This window comes from Pteropus medius, unplaced genomic scaffold (assembly GCF_902729225.1).
Source record: "Pteropus medius unplaced genomic scaffold, Ma_sr-lr_union100, whole genome shotgun sequence".
Classification (NCBI taxonomy): domain Eukaryota; kingdom Metazoa; phylum Chordata; class Mammalia; order Chiroptera; family Pteropodidae; genus Pteropus; species Pteropus medius.
In genome coordinates this window covers 3,254,203-3,267,398 of record NW_024350921.1, presented here as the reverse complement: position 1 = coordinate 3,267,398, position 13,196 = coordinate 3,254,203, and the positions used below count along the sequence as shown (strand labels likewise).

Here is a 13,196-nt window from a genome sequence, read left to right as displayed (position 1 = left end):
CCCTTTTTGGAGATTGATAGGGCACACATTTTAATAGCATAAGTAAATAATCAGAAACGAAGATCCTTTTGTTGTTCGAAATTTGTTATTGAACTCTGAGTTGAAAAGAATATGGGCCAGGGAGGGGGTGTGGGAAAGGGTCAAGGGGTGTTGCTATGGTGGTGCTGCCTACAGAAGGTGGTGGGTACCAGGGTCATTCACCACACTGTTTTCTTCCAGGTACTTTGCACTCGGACTGCTCTATCATTATAATAACCAGGATGCGGCTGCAGTGGAGGTTAGTTCAAAAGCATTTTAGCCTTAATGTAAAGATCAGTACTGTTTAACTTAGCGTTACTTAAAAATTACATCACAAAGTGATAGAGGCCACTTCTGCCTGATCTATAACCTTTGTTACAGGACAAAATTAATACTGTTTTTAGAAAGTGAATTTCTTGAGAAATGTTGGCCATGAGTTTATTTTTTCTTTGTCCTTACATCTCTTTAAAGAACATTTTCAAGATTGAGTTTTTGAAAATCTAAGAAATAAAAATATGATTTCTTATTGCGGCACAAGGCATAGGACGTCTCTGCCTTATCAGAAAGTTAAAACTGGGACTAACAAACAGTTTGTTTATAATTTCCCATTAATGTTAATACATTTATGATATTAATAACTGTTAATGACAATAACTGTTGCCAGTGAGCTGGGTCAGTTATTATCCCCATGTCATCTGCGACAAAACTAAAGCTGATCAAGGCTTGTCACTTAGCCGGGGTCATCCCACTGGTCGTTAGTAGAGCTGGGATTCGAACCAGTGTTCTAGGTGGCCCTGGCGGGGATGCCAAGCCTGAATGGACATGATCCTGAGGTTAGTCTTGTCTCTTGTCGTGCACCTGACATGTGACTGATTTTATCTCATTCTCAGGAGACTGTCTTCCATCTGTTAGTTGTCATATGCTGGTACCATTTTTATCGTGCCTTCCTCATGTGCCTGTTGTTTCATTTTGTTTTGTTTTGTGAGCGGCAAAGACCATCCTCAGTACTTACCAAGCCAAAGTCAACTTTGTGACTGGCAAAGCCACACATGTATTTAGTTAAATCATTATAGTAACATCATTGTAAAATTGGTTTTAAAAAATGGGTTTCCATCAACAGGCACCCAATGGCTATGAGTAGATTTGGATGTGAAAGATAAAACTTTTACTTTTTACATCATATAATTCTAAGAATTGCAGCTTAATGCAAGTATAATAATATTAGCAGAGGTATATATAAAGATTTGCAAAATTGAAATAATATGAAAGAAATCTCCATATGTGGCAGAATTCTATTTTTAAAAAATGACACATTTCAATGTACGTGTGATTTGGTTTGGGGAGTTCGGTGCTGAAGAAACTCGTACCATAAACAGTGTTGGTGTGCTGATACCAGAATTACAGAGTTTATGCTGCCTGCCCTGTTTCGTGGGCTTCTTGCTGGTGATGCAGTTCAGAAGTGCAGCCTCCATCTCCTCTGCCTCCCTTGTGATACCACCTCATTCTGGGGTTCTGAAAGTAAGCTTCAGCTAACACTGCAGGGAAGCTTCTGGATGAATGGCAGAGGCCTTTGATTACTAGGCCTTTGATTACTTTGAGCCCGTGTGTAAAAGAACATCAGAACACTAGGAGACAGAATCACTAAAGTCTTTAAAAGCAAAGTATTTGACTATCACAGTCACAAAGGACTTCAAAATCAAGAAATCCTGTGATAGAGAAGGTGGAAACAGCCTAGTTGATGGATGTAGGTGAATTTCTCCTGTGGTGAGATGTTTTCAGTAATCGTTTTGTTTATTTCACAAAGAAACATTTTTAATACACCCACCTCTTCCTATACATTATCTTTACTATTTGTGTTACTGTGATATCATTAAAAAGGAAAGAAAAAGAATCTGGTGCTTTATTTTCTCTATTTCTTGGGCCATGTCTTCCACATTTCTTTAGTTCTCTGAAAAAAATTAAAATTGATTTAAGCATTTAAATTCTGTCCTACTACTTTTGAGTATCAGAAGGCCAAGTACGTAAACATGTGCCCTTTCTCAGCTGACTAAAGGGTATGTGACCTGCTGTCCGTTTTATTGCTGTTCCTCTCCAGCTGTGGGTGAACATCGTGAATGGGGCTATCCACGACTTGACTCGCGCAGACCTGTACGAGTATGTCGTTGATTTCCTTACCTACAGCTCCAACCAAGAACTAGTGTGGAAGTACGCCGACTGGGTCTTACAGAAGAGTGAGGAGGTTTGTGCTTCATAAGTGTATTCTCTTGGGGAGGGGGCTGGTAAAAACAGATAAAACCTTGAAAAAAACTGATAAAACTATGCAGTTGATAAAACTACGCTTCAGCCTCTCTATCTGCTTTCTTTGCTCCTTTAAAATGTCCCTTCGAGCCATCTGAATCCCAGCTTTTAGGAAAGTTCGAGGTTTCGGTGCTTCTGAGACACACTGTTCAGCATCCTGACTGGGACAGACCACTTTTGTAGAAAAGCAAGGAGCATAGCCAGGCCCCATTCTTAACATCTTAAAAACGTGTGTTTGTGAACCGCCACCCCTAAGTCTGGCACTTCTGTTCTCTATGGGCTGGAGCAGGATCAGATGGTTGTCATGCAGGGCTGGGCACCAGGCCTGGGCCACACCAGGCAAACCGATGCCCTGTGTGTCATGCTTAGGATGGAGGGAGAGAAGCCCCAGAGATGACTGGGAGTGAGGGAGCATTTCCGTTATCACTGTTAAAAATGTCTCCATTTCTTTGGCTTCCCTTGGAGGGACACATTAGCTTCCTGGCAGGACCTGGGTCATAAATGTCGAGTCTCTGTGTGTCGCATTCACTGTTCTAAAATATGAATTGGAAAATATTCTCCATGGGGCTGTTGTAACTGGGAGGTCAGAGCCCGTGTGCATCATGTACGTTTTACTCCATCTTTACTTTGCCTCTGTGCACATGCATGGACAGCTTGCTCTGACGGTGCTCACGCGCCCCTGCCATGCAGATCCGATGCTGTTGAAAGCTTCGGTCACTTCCCAGTGCTAGTGGATGATAACATCACATCAGGCACAGAATCCTTTGTCCCTGATAGTGTGCTGGTCCCTTGACATATGTCATCTCTTTTAAACATTGCAACACCCCCGCAGGGTGTACATTTATAGATGAGGAAACTGAAGCTCAGAGAGCTTAAGGAACTTTCCCAAGAGCATAGCATACAGTTGCTAGAGCTGTGCTATGCTGCTTTTCTCATATTTTGGGTTTGTGGTGTGCACACTTGTGTGTGTGTGTATTTGAGCATGCACACATAAGTGCCCAGAGGAGGTGCAGGCTGGACTTACTTCCCTACTTGCCTCATTAGCATTTCCTTGGAAGGTAGAATCATGCAGTGAGTGCCATTAGACAGGCACAGGGCAGTGGCCTGGGAACTTGTCAGGGACTGGTGTGGCTCTCACAGAGTAGGTCTCAGTGTTGGGAGAACCGAGTTTACTGAGTGTTCAGCACATTATTTTTTCACATACTATTCAGCAAGTGACCGTCCGTGTTTTGGAGTGATCTAAGTATTATAAACTTTTGCTTCGTGAGTTGTCGAAACTTGCTACCAATAAGTGCTTCATTCTTTTATTTCCAACCATTTAAAAAATAATTCACCCAGATGTGTGAGGAAGGTTTCAGAGCTTAGCCGCCTTTCCTATCTTTGCTATATGCTCTTCAGTCTCTGTCGATGTTTCATGCTGCACTATTTTTCTGTATTGTCATATTTTTGACAGTGGTTTTGCCCGAAGCATGAATATGTAGTGCTCAGAATAAAGATAAGACAGTGACTTTGAAAAGCATACTAACTCAATCTCTGCTCTTCTTTTAGGTTGGAGTTCAAGTTTTCACCAAGAGACCTTTGGACGAACAGCAGAAGAACAGTTTCAATCCAGATGACGTTCTCACTTGCCTGCAGAAATACCCTAAGGCCCTTGTTAAATATCTGGAACATCTAGTTACAGACAGGGGGCTGCAGGTGAGCCCTTCAGAACTTAGACTGAGCTGTGGGGGCTGCCATGTCACGGTACTAACTTAGAGATGGAATCCGACCATACGTAATGTTTTGTGCTCCCCGGAGGCTCAGCCTCTACTTGTTGATCTGCAGAGGAACTGGCAGTTCGGGAAAGTGATGGGAGGAATAGCTGTTCTTTAAAACCCCCCCACTCCATTTCATGTCCACTCCATTTATATTTTTCTTCTCTATTCCTTCCTCGTTATTTTTCTTAAAGGAAATAAGAGAAGCTGCCCCTTTTTGGAGAATATTTAAATCCTGTGGCCCATACTTCTCAAAACGAGAAGTAACCCTTTTATTTTTTTCTCTGTAGATTTTAAATTCGCCTTCTCTGTATTGTGGTTTCTGAACGGTTTTCAGTCCAACAAACGTGTTCTGTTAACTGTCCTTGAGAATCCGCTCAGAAACCCTCAGCACGGTTTGGGCCTTGGCGCGCATGCTGACCAGGGAGCCCTCTGCACTTCCCATTTGCCAACGCTGTGTCTGCTTGGACCCTGTTTCCCGCAGCGGGAAGAGTACCATACGCACTTAGCTGTCCTCTACCTGGATGAGGTGCTACAGCACAAGCCTGGCGCCAGCAGCAGGGGTGCAGAGGTGACCGAGACACAGGCGAAGCTACGACGCCTGCTCCAGAAATCCGATTTATACAGAGTCCACTTCCTGATGGGTGAGGAGGATCCTGACAGTTTCTCCATCGATATTTCTGCTGGGTGATGGGGAGCGCACGGGGAGCGGGGAGCAGCGGGGCTTCAGCATAGCTCCTTGTTTTGATTCCGTGGATGATTCCTTGAGCCTCTTTTGGCACAAAGGCAGCCTGTCTAGAGGGTCGGGTGAAGCTTCTCATGCCTCCCCATCTCCAGGGAGACAGTGGCCCTTTACCCACATCTGATTCTTGTTATTCACAGTAGCCAATGTCTCCACAAACACTGAATCAGTGACTGTTAGACACACGCCTGGAGAAATACAGGGTTAGTGTCCTGCATGGTGTCCTGAGGAACACCATGTTCCTCAATCGATTAGTACATAACCTTGTTTTATGAGTGTTTCTGTTTAAAGACACCTTATTGAATATTAGTTAATTCAGTACCATTGAACTCACAAGCAACAGCACTGTAGCTCGGGGCTGATCGATGTTCACCTGACACATGCGTTTTCTCCATAAGCCTTTCTGAGCTCACAGACACTAGCCAGCACCTCAGCACTGTGCTTGGGAGCCATTTTAAATGCCGAGATCACCAGTAAAAAAGCACAAATGTGCAAACCGTGGCACTAAGCAGGCCATGAGAAGGACACATGTTTACCCTGCAGGAGCTGCAACAGGAAAGCAGAGCGTCGCCTTGTTTGACCTCAGCCGGGAACGTGCCTATCGGGTGACCCAGGTTTTTTGCCACTCTGTGCAAGTCCACAGATGGCCACAAAAGCAACACAAGTATCAGTTCTGGAGTTACAGTAAATTTTGGCAAGAAAGCAAACTGGCAAATACAGGGTGTGAATAGTAGGGACCCACTGTATAGGTATAGGTCGAAATGCTTAGTTAGCATTTTGATGCTTATTCCCACAAGCCTATGAAATAAGTCCTATTGCTTGTATTTTTATAGACAAGTAAACTGAAACTTAGAGAAATCACTCAGTCTTCTCCAAGTCAGACGGCTCCTGAGCATGAACTGGGTTGAAGTTTAATGTGAATAGCCAATACTAGGTCTAGCTGGCCCTTAACATTCAGCCACACTGGTCGCTCACAGCCGCTGTCCATTCTGATGGGTCAGTGCCCACACTATATTGGTTGTCCAACATGTTTTATTGTCACCCTGATTTGTTTCATACTTTATGCTTTACCAACATTTTTTATAAAAATCTTATGCTAGTCATGAGTTTGTCGATGAATGTTTTCATCCAGCCACCTTTTTTGAGCATGTATAGAGTACCTTAGGCATGCACCAAGGATATAAAGATAGATATGACTCGGTTCTTGTCTTCAGTTTAACCAGAGGACTGGTAGAAGCTCCACATGGGGCTGAGGGAACAACGAGCTATGCCTTGCGGGGAGGGGCAGGGAGAGCCTCCTAGACAGGGTCCCATTTTAACAGTCATAGAGGGTAAATCTGAACTCACAGGACAGACCCGGGAGCTTATAGGAAGTGGGGCGTCCCCAGGGCGCCGTGGAGGAGCACTGCAACTCAGAGACTAATTCTACCCTTGTTTAGTCAGGTGACTTGGGGAATGAGGTGTCTGTCTGGGCACATTGCAGTAACGGTTCCTGCCAAGCCTACCTACTCAAGGTGGCTGTGAGAATCAAATATAAATGAGACGACAGAGGTGAAAAGTGTAGATCGCTTCGGTGACCTCTTAACCACCTTTGTACCTCTCCCTGTGCCTTAAATGTGGTATTCACTTAGTAATTATTTGTTGGCAGTTCTTTGTGAGGTTGGTGACGATGCATGTCGCAGCTTCTGTGTCTGGTGCTGTCGATGACATATGTTGAAGAGCCAGCTCTTGGCTGCGGAACTAGTGGTGTCTGCCATGTGTATGCATCAAGCCAGAGGTGGCCAAACTTCAATGCTAAATACCTATGATGGGAGTATTAACCTTGGCCCTTGAAATGGAAGTTTTCCTTGGAATATCCCATCACAGCAGGAAGAGATCTTATGTTATCTTCCTATTCTACAAGGAGTGAGGCGCAAAGGGACTTGACTAATGAGACGCAGCCCATGAAGCGCAGGGCCTTGGGCAGCACTGATGTTCCCTCTGCTGGTATCATTTTACTTTTAACCTGGAAACTTAAATTGCAAAAGAAACAAAAGAAAATTTTAGACTGATATAGGTATGGGTTTTTAACAATATGAACCCATATTCTGTTCCATGAAATATATTTCAAATTGGAATGAAGGGGTTCGGCACACTTTCTGGGGTGGGACGGTATTGTCTGGATCAAAGGAATATGGTGACTTTCTGCTTTAGTCAAATGTCCCTAAGAGGGAAAATAGGAATGACATGGATTAATTGGAGACCTGGCACTGTGATACTCTGTGTGTCACTGGACCTTCTGAGACCATGGGTTATGTGTTTCAGTCATTCTCTAAATATGGGTGAAAATCTGTAGTCTGAGACCTGGCTGAACTTTGAAGTAGAGTCTGTCTCTGGTATTACTAACACCCCGATGTGAAGCATGGAAACGCAAGAAAACCTCCTCGGAGTGGTCTAGGTGGTGGCATGTAGGAGTGTCGAGGTGCCAGGTTTGCTTTCCCCTTTCCTACGCTGACAGCACCAGGGAGGCCAGTGACTGCACTGTGCTGGCCCCGGCCCTGCCCGTTCTGACGAGTGGATTCTGCCCAACAGAGAGAGTCCAGCGTGCCGGCCTGCCCATGGAGAGCGCCATCCTGCACGGGAAGCTGGAGGAGCACGAGAAGGCCCTGCACATCCTGGTTCACGAGCTGAAGGACTTCTCGGCGGCTGAGGACTACTGCCTGTGGCGCTCCGAGGGCAGAGACCCGCCCTACCGGCAGCGGCTCTTCCACACGCTTCTTGCCATTTACCTCAGCCCTGGCCCCTCTGCGCCCGAGCTGGCTGTGGCCGCCGTGGATCTCCTGAACCACCACGCGACAGAGTTTGATGCCACTCAGGTCCTACAGCTGCTGCCGGGCACCTGGTCGGTGCAGCTGCTCTGCCCGTTCCTGACGGGGGCCATGAGGGACAGCATCCACACCAGGAGGACCACTCAGGTGGCTCTTGGCCTGGCCAAGTCTGAAAACTTAATCTACAAATACGATAAGGTGAGAGCTTGGCCATCTTCTTGGCCACTCGGCGTGTTATTTCAGGTCTTTGTTACCTGTGGAAAAATATTCTTTGTCAGTTTTTTTCCTCTACAGCTTCGACACATCAGAAATATGATTTCACTCATATAGAAGCAGAGGTGCCTGTGAACAGAGGCTGCAGCTGGGTGGCAGGCATAACGCTGGTGTACTGTTTGTCCCCTTTTAGATACTGACGATCAAAAGAAGCATGTTCATATTGTATGCCAGCCACTTTTCTGCACTTTATATCTTGATACCATTTCATTATCACAACGTTTATATATGGTATCTACTATCATTATCACCATTTCACAGAAGAGGAAACTGAGGCACAGAGAAGTCACATAGTAGATGGAAGAGCCCAGATGTGAATTCCAGGACACTCGAGAATGCTACATTCTTGGTGTGTTCCTCCAACAAATATCACAGACTCAGGGGCTCAAACAACAGACATTTGTTTCTCACAGTTCTGGAGGCTGAAAGTTCAAAGACCAAGGTGCCAGCAGATTCGGTGCCTGGTGAGGGCTCTTCCTGGCTGGTAGACAGCCTGCTTTTCACTGTGTCCTCACATGGCAGAGAGGACAAGCTCTGATGCCCCTATTTCTTCTTATGATGGCCTTAATCCTATCATAGTAGCTTCACCCCTTGGCCTAATCTAACCTTCATCAGTTACCAAAGGCCTCACTTTCAGCTGCCATCACATTAGGGGCTAGGCCTTCATCATGTGAATTTGGGGAAGGGACACAGAGTTCAGAACAGTCACCAAGCTCATCTCCCTCGGGAGACTTCACTCTTGTGAGGCCTGTACTCCACGTGGCCGGCAGAGTGGTCTGTCCGAGGCAGGAATCTGATGTGTTCACCCCACTTGGAAGCCTTCATTGACTCCCCAGTGGAGGAGTCGAGGCCTGGAAGATTCAGTCACAGGTCCTTTGGCCTGCCCCTGGTCATCTGTCACTGCTTGCCGGGACACATGGCACCCGCTGGTATAAAATGCTGCTCCACACACACGGCCTTGGTACCTGCCATTCCCTCTGCCTGGAGTCTTCTTACCTTGTCCTGATGAATGCCTACTGGAAACCCAGACTGAGCACTTCTCCTTAGTGAAGCTTCATACCCTTTTAAGGAGATTAACCACTACTTTTCCCTGCTGTATACCGCGTACACACGTTCGTAATCACCTGCTTCTATGGCTAGACTTTGGGTTCTTTGAGAGCAGGAAGCTTCATTTATTTATCTCAATATTTCTAGTGCCAAGTCTGGCGTCCTGAAGGTATTAAATAAATGTTTGTTGAATGACTGATGAAACTAATGTGTCCACAGTTAAGTCCACGCCAATAGGCTGACGTGCCTGGGTTGACACAAGTGAATCATGCAGAAAAGCTCTTTAAGTTGCAAAACTTAAGTCCTAATCTCCAGACAGGAAACAATGAAGTTACAGCTCTGTGTCATTAGTTACCTTTAAAGAATTCAAATTATGCGTCCTAGGACCAGTCAGGAACATGCCACTAATCTAGCCTATGGCTTTGACCAAGTCCCTTATTCATGCCTTACTTCTCGTATTTGTCAGCGAGAAGACTGGGGATTGAAATGACTTGTACGGTCTTATTAAACTCTAACATTACATGACGTTTTAGTATGCCTTGCTGAAATGTGTCAGAGCTCACAGAACATGTGAGAGAGGATCTTGGTGGGAAATGCCTCGGCCAGACTTGGCAGCAATGATGTTTGTAAAATAAGAAAGCTGATTTGTGGCTTTTACTTCTCCAGTTACTAAGGATTTTTTTGTTTGCTTTCACTTCTAATAATCTGTTTCAAGAGGCTGATGTTAAAGCCATCCTTATCAATAATAATAATCCATGGGGTAACGCGTGTCAATTCTGAAAAACTGGTACACTGCTGTGTGAGAATCCTCAATCTTTATTTCTTTTTGCAGATGAAGTTGAAAGGAAGCTCAATTCGACTCTCAGACAAAAAGCTGTGCCAGGTGTGCCAAAATCCCTTTTGTGAGCCCGTGTTTGTTAGATATCCAAATGGTGGTCTCGTCCACACTCACTGTGCTACCAGCAGACACACAAACCCCAGCTCCCCCAGCCCTGGCGCTCGGACTTGAAGAGACCACCCAAGGGCACCAGAGGGACCCCGAGTTCTTTACCAAGCCTGCTGGAAGCAAAGAGCAAAAAGCCACTGCACTGTCAGTCAAGATGAAGGGGTGACATCTGGGTGCTGGGGAGACTTCAGTCACTGTGAAACGGGAACTCTTCCCTGCTGACCACCCTGCATTGAATGTAAATGGAAAATCTGAAAATGGAGTCATTTACAGTTCGCCCATCCAGGTACATAGTCATCCAAAACAGAAGTCCACTTTGAAAGAAAAATGAGCCTTCCCTGTGCACTCCAGACAAACTGGACCCCCCTTCCTACTCCCATGCTCGATCTTCAGATACCCATTCGCACTGGAAACATTTGCTTCAGGGTGGCACAGAGGTGACACCCTCTCTTGGCCAGATGAATAGCCAGGGTGTACAGACCTGTGCGTCTCACGTTTCCTTCCCGTGCGGGTACGTGCTCCATGGGGTCCTATCTATTTCCTGGATGACCTCGCGGGCTTGCCCTTGGCAAATGGCTGACCTGAGGAAAGTACTTCTGTTCCTTTCTGCTTCCCATTTGGCTCTCAACCCTTAAAACATTCTGCCTTGTTTACCCAAGCACACTACCTTTTGGGTAAAATCATGTGCTTCTGGCTGCCTCCAAGTGAAGACCGATAAGAAACTGATAAAGTCCAAGAGAGAAGCACCTGCCTCGTCTTGAAAACAATGGCGGAAACAGAACTCGTGGTGGGTCAGGGCCCAGGCTCCTTCACTGTTGCATCGTCTCCTGATCTGAAATTCCACAATTACTGTGTGTAACTAAAACTTTTTATTTGAAGTTATATCATCTTTGTAGTTTTTCTCTGGTTTAGAAATGCATTTGTCATATTCGTTAGGGACGTTTTTTCTGGTTAAAATGTACCTCCTATTGAATTCTCGGGAAATTAAAAGGGAATTGTTATGAGCACAAACTGGGCATATTTTCAGGAGAGGTGGGTTTTACCCCCACACTCTCAACAAGGCAGGCAGTGGGTGACAGTTGCCTTTGCACGTGGCAGAGACGTCACCTTTCCTGCAGGTAATGCCACGTCCCCTTATGAGGAAGTCCAGTCAGGCTGCCTTACCTCCCAGCACTTTACATGCCTGCTCTGAGGTTTCCTGAACACACAGGAAAAATGCCCCTCGTTCCTCAGACCAGAAGCTCACTTTGTGTTTTTGTCCGACGTCGCCGAGAGGCCACAGCTGTTGTTCCTCCACTGCCGTCTTTTGAATTTTTTCATTTTGATTGTTGATTCTATTAGGCATTAACAATAATGACACTGAACCCCCTGGTGTAACACTTGGAAGACAAACACCAGCCTATACGTGTGAGAAGAGAGAGAGGACCCTGGGATATGCAGTCTCCATCAGCCTAAGTCTCACAGAGAGGGGATGGAGAGCTTGTTCTCTGTTCTTTAAAAACTGTTTTCTCCACCAACGGTCAGTGTTCCTTTTCCTTTAGTGATTCTAACAGGTCAAGAAAGCAACGGCATCCATGCATTCTTTCCTAGCTATGTCTTGATGATCTAAAGAATAAATGAAGAAGAAATTCGCCTTGTAATTCAGCCATGTGCTGTGTGGATTGGTACGGGTTCAAAGCCCAGTGAAGAGTTTTACCCTGTGGATGACTGTTGAGGAATCGTCACATTACTGTGCACGTTCTCATTACAACTTGGGGGCCTGGATTTACTCCTCAAAGAACAAGTACATGCAACATTGCACTTTTAAAAGCACTGTTTTCTGCACTTAAAATGGGTAATATCTTGAAAAAGCCTTGTGATTGCTCATTCTTAACTTGGGGGGCACTAGTCCCTTTTTTCTCTGAACATTGATCAATATTTTGAAATGTTTGTTACCCTTTAGAATAATGGGAATTAAAGTTTAATAGTTTCCCGTCTCTACCAAATCCTCTAAGGCAGGCAGAATTCTATGACGCTGCAGAATTATCCTCCTGTGTAAAAACCATACCTTTCTCTAACCTTTCTCAAACTCCCACCAGGTTCTTTTCTTAAATCAGATTTTTAAAAAGAAATACATGGTTCTTTCTACAGGCCTGCTGTTTTGTGACTGTGCTTTTGAATAGAGCAATTAGAACCATCACTCAGCCCTTTTTCCTCTTGTTAGGTTCCATGTAACCATTCTAGTTAAAACAGCATGAACTGAACTCATTTGACGTCAATATCCTGTGGGCAGTCCCGTTTAATTTTATGAGCTGTTTATTCGCTGTTGCTGATCAAGTGTTAACGTGTGAGTGCCGCGGAGGCCTTGCGGCACCAGGCCTGAGGTCAACACTGAAAAGCCGTGCGGGTGAGCCAGTGTCCCTGCGTGCTTCTGGAGTGCAGGGAGGCTCAGATGGCCGCGGGGTCACGCCATCAGACTGACGCCTGTCACACAGCTAGGGCAGCCCTTGCCTCTTGCTTGCTAGCCTATGGAAACTGTTCCTTGTAACTTTATCCTTTGCCCCTGGTTGGGTCCCAGATATATAGGATGTACAAATGTAAACTTGTTGATTTTATTAAAATTCTTTTAATTCTTTGTTCCTTCTGTAGTTTTTTTGTTTTTGTTTGTTTGTTTGTTTGTTTTTAATAAAAATTACCTCAGTCAAGTGATAGTTTCCACTTGCTCAGTATGTAGCCTAAGGAGTTCTAGAACTTGCTCATCTGAACCTCGTGGCTCTCCTCTCAGCGCCTGCAGAGGACTTGTGTGGCCACCCCTCAAGATTTTGTTATTGCTTTACCGAATTTTAAACGATTCACCTCTGACTTTATTTCTTGCATGTTCTCAAATTGCTCCTTGATTAATCATGCCTTGAGGAGCTTAACAAAGAGATTCCTGGTTACTTCTCACATACATCGCCTTTTAGCCAAATGCTCCTAGATAACCCTGCTGCCCTTAGATTTCTAATCCTGAATATATTCAAGGAACAGAACATTTTTTTAATCTCACCTACTTTTTTAATAATTTTTACTTTTTGATTACAGTTGCCATGCAATATATCGGTTTCAGGTGTACAATGCAGTGATTAGAAATTTGTATGCCGTACGATAATCTCACCTGTTGTGTTAATTCATCCCTTAGAACCTGTTCATAGCAGGTCTTTGAGAAGTGCTACTGAATGAATTTCACAGCACTTCCCCTTCTTCTTTCATTCATTTCAGGTAATGTACTAAGGGTGTGTTAACACAGTTGATACCCCCCAACTCTTCTAACCAATTCTGCATGCCAGCATGGC

At 44.9% G+C, this 13,196-nt stretch overlaps 1 protein-coding gene across 2 annotated transcripts in view; it reads left to right on the top strand.

Annotated features, from left to right (window-relative positions):
* Positions 1–12,504, top strand: part of TGFBRAP1 (transforming growth factor beta receptor associated protein 1) — a 58,903-nt gene extending 46,399 nt beyond the window's left edge. For both annotated transcript variants that reach the window (XM_039840139.1, XM_039840140.1), the window contains 6 exons: positions 220–277; positions 2,114–2,257; positions 3,865–4,011; positions 4,555–4,714; positions 7,384–7,817; positions 9,772–12,504. In XM_039840139.1, the coding sequence (XP_039696073.1) occupies positions 220–277; positions 2,114–2,257; positions 3,865–4,011; positions 4,555–4,714; positions 7,384–7,817; positions 9,772–9,948 (1,120 nt within the window). In that variant the 3' untranslated portion in view covers positions 9,949–12,504. The remainder of the gene's footprint in view (positions 1–219; positions 278–2,113; positions 2,258–3,864; positions 4,012–4,554; positions 4,715–7,383; positions 7,818–9,771) is intronic.
* The last annotated feature ends 692 nt before the right edge of the window (positions 12,505–13,196 follow it).